At 35.7% G+C, this 22417-nt stretch overlaps 1 protein-coding gene across 3 annotated transcripts in view; it reads left to right on the forward strand.

Moving 5' to 3' along the window:
* PRPF18 (pre-mRNA processing factor 18) overlaps nt 1–22077 on the forward strand; it is a 33693-nt gene extending 11616 nt beyond the window's left edge. For all 3 annotated transcript variants that reach the window (XM_063099775.1, XM_063099776.1, XM_063099777.1), the window contains 7 exons: nt 3627–3740; nt 7039–7185; nt 8770–8838; nt 9882–10022; nt 10156–10227; nt 12476–12631; nt 21512–22077. In XM_063099775.1, the coding sequence (XP_062955845.1) occupies nt 3627–3740; nt 7039–7185; nt 8770–8838; nt 9882–10022; nt 10156–10227; nt 12476–12631; nt 21512–21592 (780 nt within the window). In that variant the 3' untranslated portion in view covers nt 21593–22077. The remainder of the gene's footprint in view (nt 1–3626; nt 3741–7038; nt 7186–8769; nt 8839–9881; nt 10023–10155; nt 10228–12475; nt 12632–21511) is intronic.
* Nucleotides 22078–22417: the final 340 nt, after the last annotated feature.

Here is a 22417-nt window from a genome sequence, read left to right on the forward strand (position 1 = left end):
TGAGGTTCTAAAATAATTTCTGCTTCTTATTATCTTAACTTTTTTTAGAGTATATCCTCTTAAACTTTAAAAAATAAACATGTATATTCTAAATAAGTACAATTAAATATATGTTCTAAATGATTTTACTTAAATCATTATTTCAATTATTTTAATATGTTATTTTGTAACTTACTTTCCTTTCCCTTATTTAATTGTATAGCTTTCCAGATTAAAATAGAGACATACGTAATTTAATGGCTTTATAATTTCGCATTGTTTTCTTGCACCATAATATTTTAAAAACCATCTCTTTATTCATGGTCATTTAGATTACTTCAGCATTTCTCCATTATAAATAACACTAAGATGAACATCCTTGTACAGAAATCATTACATGTGTAACAATGTATAATTAGTTCCTTTGGAAAATTTTCTAGAAGTATGATTTCTAAGGGCAGACTATGTATATTTTTGAGACTTTTGATACATATTGCTAAATTACTGTATAGACATTAGTTGTGTTATACCAGTTTGTACTCCCACCTATACTGTTTGTCCGTACCCTGATTAGTATTGACTATTATTCTACTTAAAAAAAAACAACAAAATTTTAAGGTATTCATGTTATATAAAGATTTGAAACTATACAGAAGGATATAAAACAAAAATGTCTTCCCTTCTGTCCCTGACACTTTCCCCCTTCCCCATTCCCAATCAATACTCAGTCCTTCTACTATTCAGAGTCATCTGCTTCTAATAGTCTTGTGAATCTTAGAGAAATTTTCCATACTTACACTTGTCTGTATGCAAGTGTGTACTTTTTCTTCCCTTTTACACAAATAAAATTATTTACATGCTTTTATGCCTTGCTTTTTTCACTTACAAATACTTAAAAAAATTTTTTTTATTAAATCAGAATTGATTATACATATTTTGGGGGTTCAACGTTGACATATGTTGATCAAATTAATATTACTAGCATATATATTGTTACAGATCATACTTATTCTTTATGCCTCCCTGTCCAATCTTACCCCTGCCCCCTCTAATTACCCTAGATTTCTTTTCTCCTTCTGAAAGAATAATGGTTATTCTGTTGATTTGTTGCCTAGATGATCTGTCCAATGCTGAGAGAAGTGATCAGGTCCCCCAATATTATCGTAGAGCAGATGCTTCTTCTGTCACTCTGGAATGGGCTTTATGGAGAGAGACATCTGCTGGTGACTCTCTTTGTGTCAGTGCACTCCAGTGGCTGGCAGACCATCTGCGTGGTGGTTGTGGTGTCTAACCACTTTCGCAGTGGCCATGCTTATTGTGGTGGCTGTGATGGGTCACACACATGGAGGTGATGTTTTTGGCATGCTCTTCTGTGCAGGCAGTGTGCCTGGTTGTGGGAGGGGGGTGAAGAGAACAGCACTCATTTAGGTATTGTTTTTAGTACTAGTTTAGTAGTAGTTAAATTAGCCCTTTTTTGGTGCATATTTAGATTATTTACAGTTGTTTGCTGTCACAAACAATGCTAAAGTGAATAATCCTTATACATATATTGTGATGTATTTGTATGAGTTTATCAATAGGATAATTTCCTAGAAAAAGAATTTCTGGTGAAAGAGTGTCCATTTAATTTTTTTTTTTGTCTTTTTGTGACCGGTAAGGGGATCGCAACCCTTGGCGTGGTGTCGCCCGCACTGCGCTCAGCCAGTGAGTGCACTGGCCATTCCTATATAGGATTTGAACCCGCTGCGGGAGCGCCGCTGCGCTCCCAAGCGCTGCACTCTCCCGAGTGCGCCACGGGGCCGGCCCTTAATTTTTGATAAATATGTCAAATTGTTCTACAAAGAAGCTTTGCCAATTTACATTCCTGCTATAAGTTTTTAAGAGTACCATTGTCTTAGCAACTCTGTCAACTCATTATTTTAAAATATTTTAGCCTTTCCCAGTCTGAAAGCAGTATTATTATTCTTTTAAATGCTTGCCAAATTAGTCAGTGAAAAAGATATCTTGCAACTTTCTATTAGTGATTATTAGAATTGAACATGTTTTCATGTGTTTATTGGTCATTAACGTTTCTTCTTTTATGAAACTGGTCTTTTTATTGATTTGTAAATCAACATGTTTATATATTAAATCTATTTTCATAAATCAGATGTACATACAGTGCATATTTTTTATTAGTATTTTGTTTGCTTTTGACATGCAGAAGTCTTAAATTTTTGTGTGATTGTAATCAGCCTCTTTGTTATGTTTTTGCCTTGGGTGTCATGCTTATTAAAAATGTTTCCCCCATCTCCAAGAGTTACAAAATGATATATTAATATTTTTTCCACTACCTTTATGAGATAAATCTTTATAGTTTTCTTTGTATTTTAATCAAGTATCTAAACTGAGCATCTCTTAATTTCATAGTTAGAAACATATTTAAAATCTGACATTACTCACATATTTTAGAATTCTGTTACCTTTTGATTTAGAAAAAAAGTTTTATATATTAGAATTTTCTTTATATCTGTCTTTGAAAAATCTGGGTTAAAAAGCAAAATGCTTTTAAGAAGTTGGTCTTTTATGTGATTCAGTATTCAAAAAAAGGATAGGATGTTGTTCTTGGTGGTTTTTATTTATTTATTTTTTAATGTGGATCAGCCTTTATTTTCTTAATTACATTTCTTGTGTCTTTCTCTTTTTTATGAAATGTAACACGTATACAAAGAGTGTATGAAACATATATGTGCAATATAATGGATAACTACAAAACAAATACCCATATAACATCACCCAAGTTAGGAAACAGAGTATTATCAGCACCTCAAAAGCCCTGCATGGGCCCCACCCTGGTCATACTCACTTTCTCTTCTGAGGGAAAAGTTTTGGCTTTATGGTAGTATTAAAATGCTAACTCTGAATTATCAGCTGACTCCAGGTTTTATTTTCCTTCTCTTTATAGATGCTATCATTCCCTCCTGTCTTAGTTTTCCTGTGTGTCCTCCTGCACAGATTGGTCCTTCCTGAAATAGTCAGCCAAAGGACCTAAACTGTTATGGTTATTTAAAGTATGATGATAACACAGTATATCTGTTTGTTACAAATTAAAGAAAAAACAAACACTTTTTGCATTGATGTTTCAAGGCAAGTGTTAGGTCATTTAAAATGTGTTAACATAAGGGATTACTATTGTCTTTTGATGTTTTTTAAAGAGGCCTAAGAGCAAATAGAATTATGTAAAATGCAGACCAAAAGTATATCCCTTTTCTAATATTCTTAGAAAAAAGGATTTTTTTTTGTCTTACAAAAAAAAGGATGGTGTATATTAGAGATTTGCTTTAGATATGAATTGTAGATTTATAAGTCAGACCACTTTATAGCAGCTATTCAGTATTACAATTTATAACTGACATTTGAGTCAAAATATGTTTTTTACTAAAGTAGCTGATTTTTTTTCATTCACAAACATCTTTGTTTACTATAATTAAAATGATTAAAATATTTGAAGGATTTTGTATTTCACTCAGAAACGTGTTTGGATAACTAAATTAGCTTTATTAAACTCAGGTTCAATTTTAAGTAAAATATAAAATTGTTTTGAGATGGTTAGTTTTTTCCTCTCTCAAAAGTTAAATAGTTTACTAGGCATGTGTTTTTCTTTATAGGTTATCAGAAGATTGAGAGAAAGAGGAGAACCAATTAGACTATTCGGAGAAACTGATTATGATGCTTTTCAGCGTTTAAGAAAAATAGAGATCCTCACACCAGAAGTTAACAAGGTGAGAAGTCAGAACAAAGCTGGAAAAATACCACTGTACCATGTAAACTAGAATAGTACAGAGTTTGACTAATTGCATTATTATAGGCAAAAATGGAAAAATAAAGTTTGCAGATCACTGTTGGTGAGTGTAAGGTTTTTTTTAATTAAAAAAAAGAACCTGTCTGAAAGGTACAGTTCAGTGAATTTTGAATTTTGACAGATACATACAAGCATATAATCACTGCCCTTAGAACATTCTTATCACCCAAGAAAGTTCCCCAGTGCTGCCTTAGCCAGTCCCCATCGCTCTCCACCTCTGCTCCTGGGCAACCACCTTTTTGAGTTCTATCATCATAGATATATTTTGCTTGTTCTAGTATTTCATATGGACAGACTCAGTGTGTGCCTCAGTTTTGCTCAGTGTAACATTATTTAGATGCGTCCATGCTGTTGCAGATATCACCAGTTTCCTTTTCATTGCCCAGTGATATATAATTGTATGAATATACCACAGTTGTTTCCAGCTTTAAGCTCTTATGAATAAAACTGCTATCAACATTCTTACACAAATCTTTTTTGGACCTTTGTTATTTCTCTTGGGTAAATATGTTGTATCTCTTGGGGAAATACCTAGAAGTGGAATTGCTTAATAACAAGAGTAGATGTATGTTTAACTTTGTAATAAATGCCAGACATTTTCAAATATCAGCGTTTGGTATTGTTAGTTTTTAATTTTAACTATTCTCTCGTATGTGCATTAGTATCTCATTGTAGGTTCATTCACATTTTCCTGGTGACTAAAGATGATGAGCATTTTTCATGAATACCTTTTCACAAGCTTGTCTTCCTTTGTGCAGTGTATTATGTCGAAGTCTTTTGTTTATTTTTTAATTGGATTGTTTGTCTTTTTACTAATGAATTCTAGGCTTTCTTTATATATTCTGTTCGTAAGTCCTTGGATATATAGATATGTTTTGTGACTATTCTCTCCTAGTCTGTGTTTTAGCTGTTCTGTTAATGGAGTCTTTTGCTGTTTTCCTTTTAAATTTTGATGAGGTCCAATTTGTCAGTTGTTTTTTCCGTTTATGGTTATCGCTTTTTGTGTCCTACTTAACAAATCTTTGCTTATCCCAAGATCCTAAAGAGATATTCTTCTGTGTTTCCTTCTAGAAGCTTAATAGTTTTCACTTTTACATTTAAGGCTCTGATTTTGTTTTATGGCTCAGTATGTGGTCTATTCCATGGGCTCTTGTAAAGAGTATGTATTTGCTTTGGCTATACGGTTCTACCAATGTCAGTTACAGTCGTGTTGTTCAGATCTCCTGTGGCCTTATTAGCTTTTTATCTACTTGCTCTCTTAATTACTGAGAGATGGGTATGGTTATCTATGGCTTTGTAACAGACCACCCCAAAACTTAGTAGTGTAAAACGATTTATTATTATAAAATCTTTTTTGGTTGTCTATGACTGTAACAAGCTTCCCTGAAACCTGGTAGCTTAAGATAATTTATTATTGTCTGTCACAGTTCTGTGGTTTGAGTGGGCTAAACTGGGCAGTGTTCTGCTTGGGGTGTTTTATGTGATTGCAGTCAGATGAAGGCTGTGGCTGAGGTCATCTCAAGGCTCCCCTGGACTGCTCTTCTAAGATGGCGCCTTCACTCATATGCCTGGTGTGTCAGCATGGGGCTGGCCAGGCACCTTTCTCTCCAAGTATTCTCTGTTTGCTAGCTTGGGCTTCCTCCCTGCTGTTTTCCTTATTTGTTCCCAAATAACTTTCCTGCTTCGCTTCTCAGCACTGCCATTTCAGCTGCACACGACTGACTGTTGCCTGAACACTTTCAGTCCTCTATGTCTATTACGGTCATTTTTCCTGTCCTGCTGTGTTTCTCTCTTATATGCCTTAGTGGAAATACTTGTCTTTTTAGACACAATTCAACCATTGCATCTTTTTTCTGAACCTGTTCTTGGTCCCAGTCATAATTAATTGCTTCCTTCTCCATGCTCCTGTTAGTACATGTACTATATTTCACTAGTGATGAGAGTTATGTGTATATTTCTCTCTTCTGATAGGCAAGGGCTGTTTTATTTTTGTATGCCAAGTCTTCTGCCTTGCATGTAGAGGTTTTGAGGAAAGAGCACAAAAGCAAAAGGTCTGGATTCCATTTCTGGATTATAATTATTAATTTTGTGACCATTGGCAAGTCTTTTAATCTTCTTGAGCTTTAGAATCCTCATTTGTAAAATAAAGGTAATGCTATCTGGCTCACTGAGATGCTGTGAGAACTAAATGAGATAACCTTTGGGAACACCTGGCATTATACTTTACATATAGCGGGTACTCAGTCAATGTTTGGTCAATTAAAAGCATTTTGAGGTGAATGTTTCTGTTCTGTGTTAATATAAGGACAGTAGACAATGAGCTCCAACAGCTGTTCAAAACACACTATACATTTGCGTACTTACTTAAATAGCTTGATATTTGTAAGGCTCTTGGAATAGTCCCCGCACATAGTAAGTGTTAAATAAAATTTAAAATCTAATTCTTATATTAACCCTACCTAATAGTTTGTATTATTATTCCCATTTTATAGGTGAAGGAATTGAGGCGTATAGGGGGATAAGTAAGCTGTTCCAAGAGCTAGTAAGTGACAAGGATTTGAATCTAGAAAGCCTTTGCTCTCAACTACCCATGCTATAGCCGTTTCATAGCATGGTTCCCTGGCTCTTAAACCTCACAGCTGATTCTCATTTATGTTGAGGAAAGTGAGGCTTCCGTTTTTTATTAATGGTCAGGAACTGGATATGCATTGAATGTGGAATTTGCTGGTTTGTTAGAAACATAGTTCAGAGCCTCGACTATAGATGAGACACCTGCTTAATTCCATTGACATTTCTGAATGTTTAGGGACTTAAGAGTAGTTGAAATGAGGTTAGACAGCTTAGTTGAATTGGGAAAATGTGTTGGGGACTCTCATGGAAACCTGGTCTCTGTCACTAAGCCTAATTAGAAAATTAGAGCATTAATGAAGATTCTTACTTGGAATTTGTTACTCATGTCTACTTTGTTTTTTTGACCATCAGACTCACCATCATGTTTACATTATTTTAATTTAAATATGTTCATAAAAATTAACTTTGAATGGACAATGATGATAGCATTATAGGTGGTATAATAAATTGATATCTTATTTAAGTCCCTAGTTTTGCTAAGCTCTTAACTCCTTGTGGAGAAAAAAATGAATTATTATTAATGAAAAATCAAAGGTACACATGTTGAAATTTCATAATAGGTATACTTCCCTTTCTACCTCTCTTAGGGATTGAGGAATGATCTGAAAGCAGCTTTGGATAAGATTGATCAGCAGTATCTCAATGAAATTGTGGGTGGTCAGGAACCCGGAGAGGAAGACACACAGAATGATTTGAAAGTTCATGAAGAAAATACCACGATTGAAGAGTTAGAGGTAATCTCTACACCCAGCCTGGCCCATTGCCATCATAGCTTGTTTTCTCTGCAGCAAATGATTGACTTGGTCAGATTGTTTAGTGCAGAGCACCATGTCATATTTGGTCAGTGCAAAGGCTCTTCCTTTGTTTCATGCTTTTATTTATTTACTTCCCTACGTGCTCATTCTTCACTCACATTCCCCTACTTCCTACCTCTAAAAGAAATCCTTCTGATATGTTTGATTTGTATCCTTTTATTTGCTTGTATTCTTGTAAAGCCTATAGAGTTTGTGCCCATGTATTCTTGATTTACATAAATGATATTATGCTGTGAAATTACTGTTTTTTACTTTTCTGTTTTTCACTAAGCACTATTTTTTAAGATTCATCCTTGATGCTTTATGTACATTTAGTTCTTTGCTTTTAATTGTTACATGGTATTCCATGTATTGTGGCATTCACTGCATTTTACTTTTTGTTTCCCCATGAGATGGACAGCTAGATTGTTCTCAGCTCCCTATTAACACACACAGCTTTGTGATGAACAGTCTCGCACATAACCTCCATGGACTAAAAAAGCAGGCTTGTGGGATATATATATATATATATATATATATATATATATATATATTTATTTATAATATATTTATTTTAATAAATAAATAAATATATATATATTTATAATATTTAATTATATTGTTATAATATTATATATTATATATATATATTAAATAAATATAACTTACCTAAGTGCTGCCAAGTTGCTCCCTGGAATGGCTGTTTCTATCTGCACCACCTCCTGCAGTTTGTGAGGGTCTTGTATTATTACAGTCCTGCCAGCACTTGGCAATATCTTGCTTTCTAATTTTTGCTACAGTGTTGAATGTGGGATGATATGTATAATCTTAAAAAAGCAATGTTGTATCATGTAAGTATCTAGCATGTGGGAAAAAAATGGCCTAGTTTAAAGTTCTTAATGCTTAATGAAACACAAGCTGTTTTTTTTGTTTGTTTGTTTCCTTTAATTCCTGGCTCTTGCACATGTAGCCTTCTCTATGAGTGAGATCATAGTTGAGGAAGATGTCATTTTAATCTCTTCCCTTTCCCAACACTTATCTGTGGTCCCTAAAGTTTACTAAAGTAATTGGTATGGGCAGCTAGTTGTGTGCTTTTAATTGGCATGGGCAACCAATTGTGGGCTTTTTTCTTTTTCTTTTTTTTTAAAACAGCTTTATTGAAATATTCACATTACATTTAATTTACCCATTTAACGTGTACAATTCAGTAGTTTTAGTATATTTACAAGATAGTGCAACCATCTTTACAATCTAATTTTGGAACATTTTTGTTCCTCTGAAAAGAAATCTCATATTCATTAGCAGTCACTTCCCTCACCCCCTCTTATCTTTTGATTCATAAAAGATAACATGCTCCCTAAATTTATTTTAAATGGCAAATCAATGATTTTTTTTAAGCTTATCTAGAAATTCCATTGGGTTTTTAAATGAAAATTGAGCAGTATATGAGACAAAGAGCCACATTGAGACTGGTGTTGATCATGTACATATTCACTAATGAACAGAAGCATTCTGTTTCTGCAGGCACTGGGGGAGTCTTTAGGGAAAGGCGATGATCATAAAGACATGGACATCATCACCAAATTCTTGAAGGTGTGTATCTTAGGCTAGGCAAAGAGGGCGTTTTGATTGCTTATATTTTTGGATTATCAAGGATTAAAGGCTGGAAAGACAAACCTTCAATAAACATTTCTAACACATATACTATGTTTATGGTATTGCTATGCACTTGGTTATATATAGTGGTTGTATTAGGCCATTTCTGCTGCTTACAACCAAATACATGGGACTGGGTGATTTATAAAGAAAAAGTGTGTTGTGTAGTTTCTGAGTCTGGGAAGTCCAAACTCCAGGGAACATAGCTGGTAAAGGCCTTGGTGGTGGCAACAGTGATAGCAGGGTACCACGTTGTGAAAATGGTGGAGCAGAGAGAGAGACTAACTTCCTCATTCATTCTCTTTTTAAAGCCCTACAAACCATGCCCATGACCACCATTTTTAATCCATTCACTATGGCATGGTCCTACAATCCAATCACCTCTTCAAGGTCCCACCTTCCAATTACTATAATAGAATTTCCCACCCTCTTAACAGTCACAGTGAGGGCCAAGTTTCTAGTACATAAAACTTAGGGGACACAATTCAAGCTACAGTGAGTTTAGCGGGGGACATTCAATCCACTACAGTGGTTAATTGAAGAAGGCATGTATTTACTTTCCTCATGGTACTTTTCTTTATAGCTGACTTCTTAATGTAACACAGAAAATAATCACAGTAGCAGAATGACCAAGAAGTTTGAGGGAGTTTCTAATTTTTTTAAAACACTCAAGGAAGCAGTGTAACAGAGGATTCTAGATGCTTTTATGAAAGGTTGATGGTAGTAATCATCAATCAAGGCATTTACTTTAAGGTTGGCTGGTTAGCTCAGTTGGTTAGAGTGCAGTGTTACAATAACAAGGTCAAGGGTTTAGTTCCCAGGATCCCTTTACTGGCCAGTAAAAGTAAAAAGCCAGTGAAAGTAAAATAAAAAGACATTTTCTTTAAGGCCGTTAGTCTGCTGTTTTGTGTTAGAGAGCTTTTACACTTCCTGAACCACTGGGTGGCATTGTAGACTAAATCTACCCGTTCTTTCAACAGTTTCTTCTTGGTGTTTGGGCTAAAGAATTGAATGCCAGAGAAGATTATGTGAAACGCAGCGTGCAGGGTAAACTGAACAGTGCTACTCAGAAACAGACTGAGTCCTATCTCAGACCACTTTTCAGGAAGCTACGGAAAAGGGTGAGGTTTCTTGGAAAATGCTTTTATTAACTGACTTTTAAAAATAGAATATATAGATTTAGAATAAGTGCAGTCTGCTTTTTACTACACATAGTAGCTTCAAAAGTTAGTTATGCTTTTTTTTCTTTTCCAGAATCTTCCTGCTGATATTAAAGAATCAATAACAGATATTATTAAATTCATGTTGCAAAGAGAATATGTGAAGGTACGTTACCCTGTCATGCATTGAAATTGTTATGAGCATATCTAGGTTTTGTACGTAATATAATGTTCATTTGGGATGGGGAGATTTTACACAGTAGATTTAAGAATAAATATGAAATGAGCTAGTAATAAAAAACAGTTTTCTGTTGTCTTGCCATTTTTATTATCAAGAATTGCATAACAAAGCTTCAACCACAACTGTATTTTCTCAGTCATATTTAAAGTAGGTCTCAAGTAGAAATATATATAGTTAGTGTTCATTTTATGAATGGGATTGAATTTTGAAGTTTATAAATGGCTGATTATGGCTTGGAACTAATTTTCCCATAGAAAGAATGTTATATAGATCAGTTTCCCAGGCCAGCTATAAAAGCCCATTTAATCTATAATATAGCTGAACTGTTATATCAACGATACAATGGAACTTAACCACTTTGTAATTTGTTTCTGTGGGAAAATGTGCAAGTAAGGATGCCAGGATTCTTCTCTCCCATTTCAGTACTGCAGCAATAGCAGACGCTCTGCAGGGAAAGATTTCTCCCTCGCTCTGGTGTTGTTCCTCCTGAATGGGAGCTGGGAGGAGGTGGCAGAGGGAAAGAGCTCAGGTGTCCAGGGCTCCTGGGTTAGAGTTTAGAAAGGGGAGAGTAGAGGGCTGTCAGTCTGTAGACGGGAACAGGAGAGAAGGGCCAGTGCACAGTATTGGGTAGTAGAGATAGGACAGAGTTTGAAGAGGGAGGCTTCTAGTGGCTGTGCCTGCCAGGAAACTAAGAGTAGAGAATTTCAGTGCAGCAGTCCCAGTAACAATGCCAGAGTGGTAGAAAAATGGGAATGACATTGCTTTTCCGGTGCTGTGAGAATCTGTACTCCTAAGAAGGGACTGCTGGCATTCCTGGGTGACTGGGTGGAGCTTTAGGCTGATGAGGCCAACATAGCGATTTTACTCCCTGTAAAAGCAATTAGTCTTCTCAAAATATTTTTGCTTTATGGTTATGCATTTCATTCTTAGTTTCTATCAGTCGCATGATTGTTACTCATGATGATTGTACTGGGATGGATGGATAAGGTCACCGTCACTGCAGAAAGAATTCAAATCACCTTCCTGCTAGAGAGGATGCCTTTCTTCTTGTTACTTTTTCTCATGATAATAACCAGGTGAAAGCTTATTTAGTATTAACTACAGAAAGAACCGAGAAACTTTAATAACCTGTGAGGACAGTTTTCTTTGGAATTTGGGGGAAACCAAACATTGGAATTTTTAGTTAAGGTCCAATGTTAATATTTACATATATGAGAATTAGTGATAAAAATGTGCATATGCCCTTTTAAAATTAAGCTTTCTAAAATCTGTTGATCAGAGCAAGTTTAAATTTTATCTTCAGGGTAGAAAATGATCTTCTAGTTAATCTATTTGTAGTACCTGATTTTTTCTTAATCACCTCTACATATCAATCACATAGGTGTTTTATTTTTGAAATTAAAATCTCTTTTTAAGCTTGTCTGAAACTCTCTAGGTTTTTTAGAATTTACTTGCTTTCTGTTTTGTTTTTTCCCTTTCTTCCTCATAGCTAGTTAGGCTTGGCTAAGAAAAAGAGCCATTTGTCTTCACTGGTATCTGTCTTCACATTTTGTAGCTTTTGCTTTAAGATCCTTGGCAGGTGGGAAGTTTGGGGGGCCAAAGTGAACAGATCTCATCTTTCACTATTTGACTCGAGGGTCAGTGTTTAATCTCTGTTTACACATCTGTTATGGACCCTATGTATAATCCCAGCACATTGAGCCCCCACTGCTCTCGGAGATCTACAGTGCTGTGCAGGGACTGGATATAGTTTCAGGTTGGGTTATGAAAAACTAGTTAGCCTCTATCTTCTATATGACCACCTGTGAAGAAGACTGAGTCTAAAGGAGACCCAAACTAGAATCTCTGACAGTGTATCAAATTACCTACCCGCTAATTCCAGATCTGAAACTTATTGATTTCCAGTGCACAAAGGCTGCACTGGAATGTTTGTCTTTTTTACTCATAACCTTAGCTTTGGTTTCTGTTTTTCCATGGACATTTGTGGTCCTGGGCAGAGTAGTGAGTCACCAAATATTTTAATCACTTTTGTTTGAACAATGGGAATGGTAATATTTTCAACATTCTCAAGAGGTGGATAAAAATGGTGTCATAAGTAGCTGTGAAATACTTGAAATACAAAATTTGAACCAACACAATATTTTGCCTTTCTGATCACTTCTTAAACTTTCAGGCAAATGATGCTTATCTTCAGATGGCCATTGGAAATGCACCTTGGCCTATTGGTGTCACTATGGTTGGTATCCATGCCAGAACTGGCCGGGAAAAGATTTTTTCCAAGCATGTTGCACATGTTTTAAATGATGAAACTCAGCGGAAATATATTCAGGTAAGCAGTTTGGAAGGATACCAATTGCTCTGGAGGTTAATCATTCTCCAGTTCCCCAAACTGTAAGTCTTGAGAGCAGACAAAGAATTACAGTAAATAGGACATAGCATGACAGGGTGCAAGTCAACTCTTGATAAGCTCTTGTATTCAAGATGCCTTCACTGAATAAAATAAAGCCTTTTAACTTTCACATATGATGGAAGACAGGGTGAAGTGGTGTGCTTTAATTACCTTAGCACTGGATGAAGCTACTGCAGTTTGTTTTTTTAAAGACATATGTACAGTTGTCCCTCGGAATCCATGGGGCATTGGTTCCAGGATTTTTCCCAAGGATACCAAAACCCGAGGATGCTCAAGCCCCTGATATAAAATGTATATATAATGATATAAAATGTATATATAATATAAAATGTATATATAATGATATAAAAAGTATTGGCATATAATGTATGCACAACCTCCTGAATACTTTAAATCATCTCTAGATTACTTATAATATCTAATACAATGTAAATGCAATGTAAATAGTTGTCATACTGCATTGTTTAGGGAATAATGACAGGAAAAAACAGTCTGTACGTGTTCAGTACAAATGCACTGTTTTTTCCCCAAATATTTTCGATCTGCTGTTGGTTGAATCCACAAGTACGGAACTCATGATACAGGGGGCCAATTGGTAAGTAGAACTTGAGCTCATTGGAGAGATTTGGTAGTTTAGTGAAGAACAACACATTTGGTGTATTTTACAGTAAATCCTCTGTTACTTTCAAGATCTAATACCGACTAGGGTAAAAAGGTATGGAGAGTAAAGACTTGGCTTTAATGCATATAATCATTTTTAAGTAGCATATAGCAACACTTCTCTAGTTACGTGAATAGGTTGAAAATGTTTATTGTTTATTTTCTTAAAGTTACACATGCCTCACATAAACTTGTTTTTATGGTTTTTTTTTTTTTTTTGGTCTTTTTCGTGACTGGCACTCAGCCAGTGAGTGCACCGGCCATTCCTACATAGGATCCGAACCCGTGGCGGGAGCGTCACCGTGCTCCCGTCGCCACACTCCCAGCGCCGCACTCTCCCGAGTGCCCCACGGGCTCAGTCCTGTTTTTATGGTTATTGGCCAAACTTTTCTCCTTAGTGGGAAAAAAATCAACTATAATCTAGCTTTTGCCAAATTGTTATAAATCCCAGATTTATGTGTCTGTATAATGACTTTTGCTACATGATAATTCTAAAACTTGAAGATGATACTCTGGAAGTTTACTTAAAATGCATAAAGTGCTTTCAGATTTTGTGCCAAAAGTAGTCATTACCATATTCATGAATTATCTTTTTGTTTGTATTTCAGTGCCAAGTGCTGAATGTTAATTTGTGTTATGCTTTATGCCTTATTCACATATATTAGCATTTTAAAATATGATTTCAACCTCACTCTCTAATGTGAACCATAGACTTTATAGAGTTCAAACGTACTTGTGGAAATTCAATCACATTTCCATTTCATGATAACCGGCAGTGACTGTATTAAAGGTAAAAGATTTTAGTTGAAAAAATAAAGTTGTTTGGCTTTACCAATAGGAGACAGTTTCCAAGGATTATATTAAATTTGCTAATTGTGTTCACCTATACCATGGCATAAAGCTGTAGTATTTTAAAGTTCATATAATTAGAAAAATTGTCTTAAAGGCAACATTACATTTTGTTAACAGTGGTATGATTTCCATCTCCCAATAGACTTATTTTATTTTTTAAAGTATATCTAGCATTTATTTAAGAAGTTTCTGGTTTATTTTGGAAGCTGCGTAATGATCTGTCCTCCTTCCATTGTTCTTTCTTCTTAATTATTATCTTCTCATTTAAAAGAATTTTCCATTTCCCCCCAAGGTGATTAGGGAAAATAGGTGAGCATACTATATCTGAAATTTGGGAAGATATTTGGTGTAGACCCAATAATATTCTTGTGGATAGATAGCTCATTGAACAAGAGAAACCATGGAGCACTGAATAATGGATCCATGTCTCTTTGAGTGGATGCTGATAACATGTTATAGGATTCTTAGTGACATCAATACTGTCCTGCTCAACATTTTTATGTCTGACTTGGATGGCTATACAGAGAGAGGTTTATTAGATTTGCAGACAGGAAACTAGAAGGGACAAGGTGTATGTTAAAGTGGAAAAGAAATTGACATTCCAGAAATTCTTGACAGAGTGGGGAGAAGGGCAGATTCTAAAAATATAGTATTTTGCAAGGATGACCATAAGAAAATTTGGATCCAGTAACCCGCCTGCTGAAGTATACAATTTGAGCAGTGGATATAAGAAAGAATTAGGGAACTTAGTGGATCAAATTTAGTGCAATAAAATTTAGTTTTAATGATACACTTGTATGAAAAGAATTCCTGTAGACAGTATTTGAAGTATTGGCCTTTTTATGATGCATGACTACAGATGTTAGTTAAAAGTGTGGAAATTAAGTACACATTCTTTGAGCATCACATTTCAGGTCAAATGAACATGCCTTTAGTCTGAAGTTAGGATTCATTTTTAACTTAAGTATTGCATGCTAATTTGCTCCTTTATTAGAACTTTATCAGTTCATGACAGAATTTTAAATAGCTAGGTAGAAAATGTCACTTTACTTATCCCTTATTCTTTACATTCTTAGGACGTACCACTAAATGGATTTGTGCCTTCATCTTTAATTTTGTCTTATAGTGTAGGCTGGTGACAGGTACAGAAAAAATTGATTTAATAAAGTGTGTTCTTTATACTTCAATAAAAATATTACTTACAAACAAACAAAAAATCTTCCTCAGGTTTTATTATTAACTAACAATATAAAAGAAAAGGCAGATCTAGGTAAAGAGTTGTGACATAGCTTGGTTTGGTTTTTTAAAGTTTTTGTTTTCTGCAATAATAAAAAAAACTATTGCTAATCTTTTCAGTAGATGCAGGTTGATTGTTTTAGTGGTTCATTGATTCATCAGGATATAAACAACTCATTATCCAGGATATGTATCCTATATCACATGCTATGATACAACAAACTATAGCTATATTTGATATTTTTATTCTGTATCTAGAATATTCTGTATTGCTTCCAATTAGACTTTAAAAAATAGTGGTGACATACACATAACATAAAATTTACCTTCTTAACCATTTTTAAGTGTATAGTTCATCAATTAGGCTTTTAAATGCAGAATATTTTCCTAGAAACATATTGATTTTTTAAAAAGTCAATATAGCTAAATATCGTGTGGGAGGAAGTCATTAAGGAGCCGTTCAGTTTCCACCATAGAATCTGGAAAGGTCCAGGACATGGGCACTACTAGGCACTTCTAAAAGGCAGACCATGGGAGAGAGCTAAACACAGGGAGTGGTTGAGAATGAGGATAATCAGTCCAGAGTTTGCTTCTAGTACCCTGTGCAGATGGGGCCCCCCACTCTACTCCCATTAACAGAAAACAGGCTTATTTCTGAGTGATCATACCACTCAGGAAGGGTGAGATGCTGTACTGAAAATAGGAGAATTAAGTGGAAGTCTATATGCTGACAAATGAGGCCGCTAGTTCTTGTTCTCTACTGTGTTCCTCTGATGATTTTTCTTTGTGACACTGACCCAAGAGAGAGCCAAGTTACCAATGTTTAGTGTTTCTCCTATGAAAAAATCAGCTTGTTGCCATATCATCCTAAATTGAAGTCCTGTCAACAAGCCCTTCCCACTTAGGAAATTTCCATTTAGCGCTGCAGCACCTTCCTCATTAATATCAATATTCACCTGAGAATCACCGGACATTTGGAGAAAGTCTCCAACATGAAGACAGAGACCAAAACAAACACACAGAATAAAAAGGAATTCAGAGAAACAGAATTATAGTACAGGGAACATAAAAGAAAAATTCTTCAATTGAAAACTATAATTAATATCCTTAGATAAGGTTGTAGCCATGAAATAAGAACACTGCTACAAAAAAAAGTCAAAGAATCAAAATGAGCTTTTAAAAAACAAACATTATAGCAAAAATTTAAAAATTAAATTAGAGGGTTGTAAAATAAAGTTTATAATTCAAAATTATATAATTAGAAATTATTTAACTAGGAAATATCAAAAGTAGGAAAAATAAGAAAATGGGGGGGGGGGTCAATCTATAAGGTTTGCAACTATTCAAATTCCAGAAAAGAAGAACAGAGACATTGGAGGGTAAGATTTAAAGAATTAGTGCAAGAAAACTTTCCAGAGCTGAAGGGCATGAGTTTTTAGAATGAAAAGAAGAGTTCACTTAACACAGAACACATGAATAGGAAAGGTCTCACATCAAGGCATGATGTAATGCAGGTTTAGAAGGCCAAGGCTAAGAGATTTCAAATGCTTTGGAGAAGAGAAATAGGTCACTTATAAAGGCTCAGGAAAAAAAGGAAGAGATTATATTATGTGGTATTTTTGGTCATATTGAGAGGTCTCACTATTGGAGGATGGATTAGAAAATCAATAAAATGGGGGCAGTGACCTATGAAAGGAGAGGTCAGCATAATACAGTATTTGGCTCTACTTTGAATGGTGTTTGTGTAGCCTTTATGAGGTAAGCCCTGAATGTTGATTTCAGGGAGGATGGGGGAGAGAAGGTGCTTTTAGGTGGGTGTGTGCATTGCATTTGTGGGGCCATGAGGTGTGGTGTGAGAGGACTGAAGCCTTTTGAGCTTTCATGTAGGAAATCAGTAAAACACCTGAAACAGGAAAATCAAGCACTGTCAGAAATATGGCAATAATTACTAGGAGAAAAACTTAAAAGGTCTGAAAGTGGTCACCTCTGGGGAGCTGGAGGTAGGGATTGGAAAGAATAAGTCAGAGGGCTGCTATTATTTGATATAAGAATTGTCTGATTTTTTTTTTCCTTAATATACACACAAAACTTGGAGCTATCCTTGACTTTCTTTGTCACAACCCATATCTTATCTGTCGGCAAACCTAGATGGTTCTGTATTTAGAGCAGATCGAGAACCTGAACCCTTCTTGCCACCTCCACTACTGCCATGTGGGTCCAGCCACCACCATCTCTCACCTGGATTCCTGCAGTGTCTCCTTCCTGGTCCCTGAGCCCCTGTCCTTGCCCCTTTTCAGTCTGTCATCAGCACAGCACCCGGACTGATCAGTTAAAACACAACCAGATTGACTATGTTGCTCTCTTGTTCAGAGCCCTTCAGCAGCTCCCTAGTTCACACAGTCAAAGCCAAAGTCCTTCCAGTTGCCCCACACATCCACATGCCACCCTTCCCTGCTTTATTTTTTCCATGGCACTTGTCATCCTTGAACATGTTTTTTGTTTTTTTACAAATTTATTTTGTTTCTTGTCTGACTTCTTATTAGAATATAATCTCAGTGAAGGTGGGGATTTTTGCTCATTTGTTCCTTGCTGTATTCCCAGAGACTAGAATAGTGGTTGGCACATAGTAGTCACTGAATAAATTTTTAAAATAAATATATTGCTTTTATAAAAATTAAAAGTCAATTAAAAATACCACCAGTTCTTAAGCTATTTACAATAAGCTAGTCTAAGCAGCTCATTGCTTTATTGGCTTAAGCATCCACAAGCAATTTGAAACAGAAATCCTGAGGTGTCTAATTGAAAAGATTCGTTTCCACTTGGAAAATAACCATATGCTGTCCTGAGATTACGCACCTTTAAAAATCTATGCTGTGTACCATCGATACTTATTACAAAAATTTATCATAATGTTCTGTGCTAACTATTTATGACTCGGATTGTTGAGTTTCACAAGCTTTTGGCAGCTTTTAGGCAGAATATTAGTATATATTTTTAAATCACAGCATCTGCTGAGTGAGTGTAGATAAGCATCATAGATGTCTTCTGTAAGGAGCAAACACTAAGATTCCAGTTCTAACAATGTAAGGGAAATGACCTCCGGCAGTCTTAACCATCAGTTAGCCTTCTACTAGCTCGTGACAGTCCTTGCTGTGTTTTGTTGCTGACTAAAGTGATTTGTATTTCATCAGGGTATTCATTTTCCTAGTTTTGCTTCTCTTCTTAAGATGCCAAATTAGTGATATCACATATATTTCCGTGGTTACAGATCACAATTCTGCGTACACGTGATTAGAATTCACAGCAAGAGAACTGGACTATGAGAAGGAATGATCTTTATGCTAAAATGAATACCTGATTAGCACAGGGAACAAAAAAATGAGGAGCAAAGCAAATTACATGTTTTTTCTTTGCACTGCCTGCAAAAGTCTTTCTTGTTGGAAATCAGCTGAAAGATAACCTCCGTCCACACCTCTAATTCTTAAATAGTATAATATGGATAATCTTTGGGTCCACAAAGGACTTTAAGTAAAATATTTCAAAATCATATTTCTCTGATGTTGAATCTGTTAGATTATAGCTCATTTCATAGAAATAAATTGTATTTGTGTTGTCTACTTGCCATGGGACCAAACAGTTTTTACAGGGATTTCTTTTTGTCGTTTGTTTTGTTTTGTTTTTAGTGATTTCACTGAACTTAAGAGTTGTTTGAAGGGCCGACCCCGTGGCGCACTCGGGAGAGTGCGGCGCTGGGAGCACAGCAGCGCTCCCGCCGCGGGTTCGGACCCTATATAGGGATGACCGGTGCGCTCACTGGCTGAGCGCGGTGCGGCCGGTCACAAAAAAAAAAAAAAAAAAAAAGAGTTGTTTGAATATTTGGTAATTACAGAGTAGAAGTTCTAAATGCTTGATGATGTTTTAGGTACCTGTTATACCAGCATGCATTTTGAGGCAATTCTTTATGTTTTCTTCCCAAATTTCTAGATGTTCTCTTCGGTTGTTGGGTTGTTTATAACTATAGCCATACACACTGCTCTCCCCACTGTATCATGAGTTCTTCCTTGTTTGAAGAGTAGATATTTCGTTGTATCATTTTGAGGGAAGAAAATGAATTTGGGGTGGAATACTAGTTAAATACCAGGTCATGTGTTGTATATACTTTCATAATCAATATCGAATATAGGCCTGAATGTGGTCAGTCTTTGGCCTGCGAGGATAGGTTTTCATTGTTCTTTTTATTGTTATAGGAACTGGGTGGTTTTAATTTTTGTGAACTCAGGGTGAGAGACCTTCAAATAATTTGTGCAAAAAATTCCTTTGGGAGGGAGGGTCATTAAAATTAAGTGCTAGTATGCTCTGTTGTTGTTTTTCGTAACTAATCAGTATTGCTGTAGATACATAGATTTCAGTAAGACATCTGACAAAGTCTCTCCTTGTAAACAAGGAAAGCTGTAGGTTGATAGATCAAACAGTTAATGGGATTTCTTGCTGATTTTGAGAGAGAATTATAGTGGCATGTCGCAGGCTTCCACCCTTGCCCCTAGTCTGTGACGGATACTGAGAATTTGGATAATGGGTTAGATGGGCATGTTTATTCCATGGGGGATAAGAGGGCTAAGAAGAATAACTAAGAACCAAATGCCAACTAAAGATTTTGAAAGCTGGGCTGGCCCCGTGGCTCACTTGGGAGAGTGCGGCGCTGGTAGTGCCGAGGCCGCGGGTTCGAATCCTATATAGGGATGGCCGGTGCGCTCGCTGGCTGAGTGTGTTGTGGACCACACCGAGCCAAGGGTTGCAATCCCCTTACTGGTCACAAAAAAAAAAAAAAAAAAAAGATTTTAAAAGCTCACAGACTGAAGGAAAGAGTTAAAAGAGACTGAGTGAAATTTAATTGAGTTCTCATCATCAGTTAAAAAAATTACTATGAAGTTATATACACTGGAGAACTGGCCGAGTTGTGGAAGAAATAGAAAACATGTGAATTTTGTGAGATCAACAGGAATTAGCTGCATATATTGTAGTGGTCTGAAAAAAGCCAAAGGTCATGGTTACAGGTGCCAAATGCATAGAACAAAGGCAGTATGGTAACTGCTTCTACCAAATTCTGCAAGAATGGCCAGCTCATATTTGGAATGTTGTACTCAGTTTTAACTATTGTAGTAAAATGTTTTTATCATGTAAAATTTGGTACATACAAAAGAATACATGTAAAATGTAAGTTATGAAGTAAATTAAAACAAATATCTAAAGGCCTTATTCTTAGCTTAAGTACTAGAACATTCTGAAGACCATTGAATCAGTATTTTCCTCCCCTACCCCAGAAGTAACCACTATCCTGAATATGTTTGTCATTTCCTTGCTTTTCCAAAAACAATTCTTCTGTGTTATATATGTATTTTTAAGCACTATGAGTTTTTTGTTTTTGAATTTTATAAAAATGTATTACACTGTATGTAGCCTTTTGCTGCTTGCTTTCTAAAAAATTTGAGATTGTTTCTATGATTCATGTTTATCGGCCTTTCTCAACCAGAGTTCTTCATCTGGACCACAGAACACAGAAAATAATTTGAATGGCTATTTTCTCAATTCTCCCAAGAATGGTACGTAAGTAGCTCCCTAAATTTTAGATGTGTAGGAGAGAAGTTATCTCGTATACAATGGATGCTTTAGGCTGGGCAATTAGAGCTTAATTCTGTATTGGAACCTGGTTGAGACAGGCCGAATTGGTATATGTAGCTGTACTTCATTCATTTTTACTGCTGTAAAATATTCCATTTATGATCAAACTAAAGTTTATGTATTTTCCTATGGATGGAAATTTTGGGTTGTTTCCAGTTTTTTTGTCTTATTATTATGATCTGTGGTGAACATTCTTGTACATATATATCTCTAAGTACACATTAATAAATGTTTCTCTAGGTATACATGTGAGTGGTATTGCTGGGGACAGCTGCACTTTGATGGAGACATTGACAACTGGAGTGAGTCCCGAGAGGGGCAATTAAAAATAGTTCAACCATGTTGTAACTTTTATTTTCTTTCTTGTTTCAGGGATTGAAGAGGTTAATGACCATTTGTCAGAAACATTTTCCTACAGATCCATCAAAATGTGTGGAGTACAATGCACTGTGAGATCTGTGTATGGTGTATCGATAATGATAAGAAACTAAAGGAAGCAGGGTACAGACTTCTGGAATTACCACCAGGAATGAGGGAAGGAGAAAACTGGTTTCCAGTTCTCTGATTTTGAACTGTGCTGGCTTTCATATCACATCTGACTGCAAACTGACTTTTGTGTCTTGCTTTCATTTTTGGTACAAAAAATTAACTCCTGGAGGTTTTTCCTTGCAGGTTACGTGTTTAGACAGCAGACGGAGGTTTAAAACAACCTTTTCCCACTGGACCTGAAAGTCGTAGTTAGATGATTAAAAATGAACATTTGAGGATGGATGTAATTACTTCTGTAAAAAATGATAATTTGCACATTGTCTTTTAAGTAGAATTTAAAGAAAATATTTTTGTATATTTCAACAAAACTATGGAACCATTGAATGAAACTTCATAGTCCTTAAATGTTGCTTAACTTTTGCCATCTCGCAATAGAATTTGAATGTAAATGTTACTGTTAACTCAAGTGTTATTTTTCTTGCATTTCAGAGGTTGCTTTTGTCTTCTAAAGAGTGTAAATTTTAGTATTTGTCATCTCTCAAGACAGCTAGAATTAACAGGAAATAGAAGTTTGAAAAACAAAGATGGTTTATTATACCAACGTAAGTTCCAAAAACGTAACCCCACTGCGTCAAGGTTCAAGGTGGGGAAACGGTGAAGCCCATGGGAGTGGTAATTGTGTTGATGCTGGTGGACTGTGTTCCCAGCCATACCCAGCCAGACAGAGGAGGAAGGTGGCAGCACTGATGTCACTACCCCACACAGTATGTCCCAGCTCTGGTTTCCACA

The sequence above is a fragment of the Cynocephalus volans genome, chromosome 6 (assembly GCF_027409185.1).
Source record: "Cynocephalus volans isolate mCynVol1 chromosome 6, mCynVol1.pri, whole genome shotgun sequence".
NCBI lineage: Eukaryota > Metazoa > Chordata > Mammalia > Dermoptera > Cynocephalidae > Cynocephalus > Cynocephalus volans.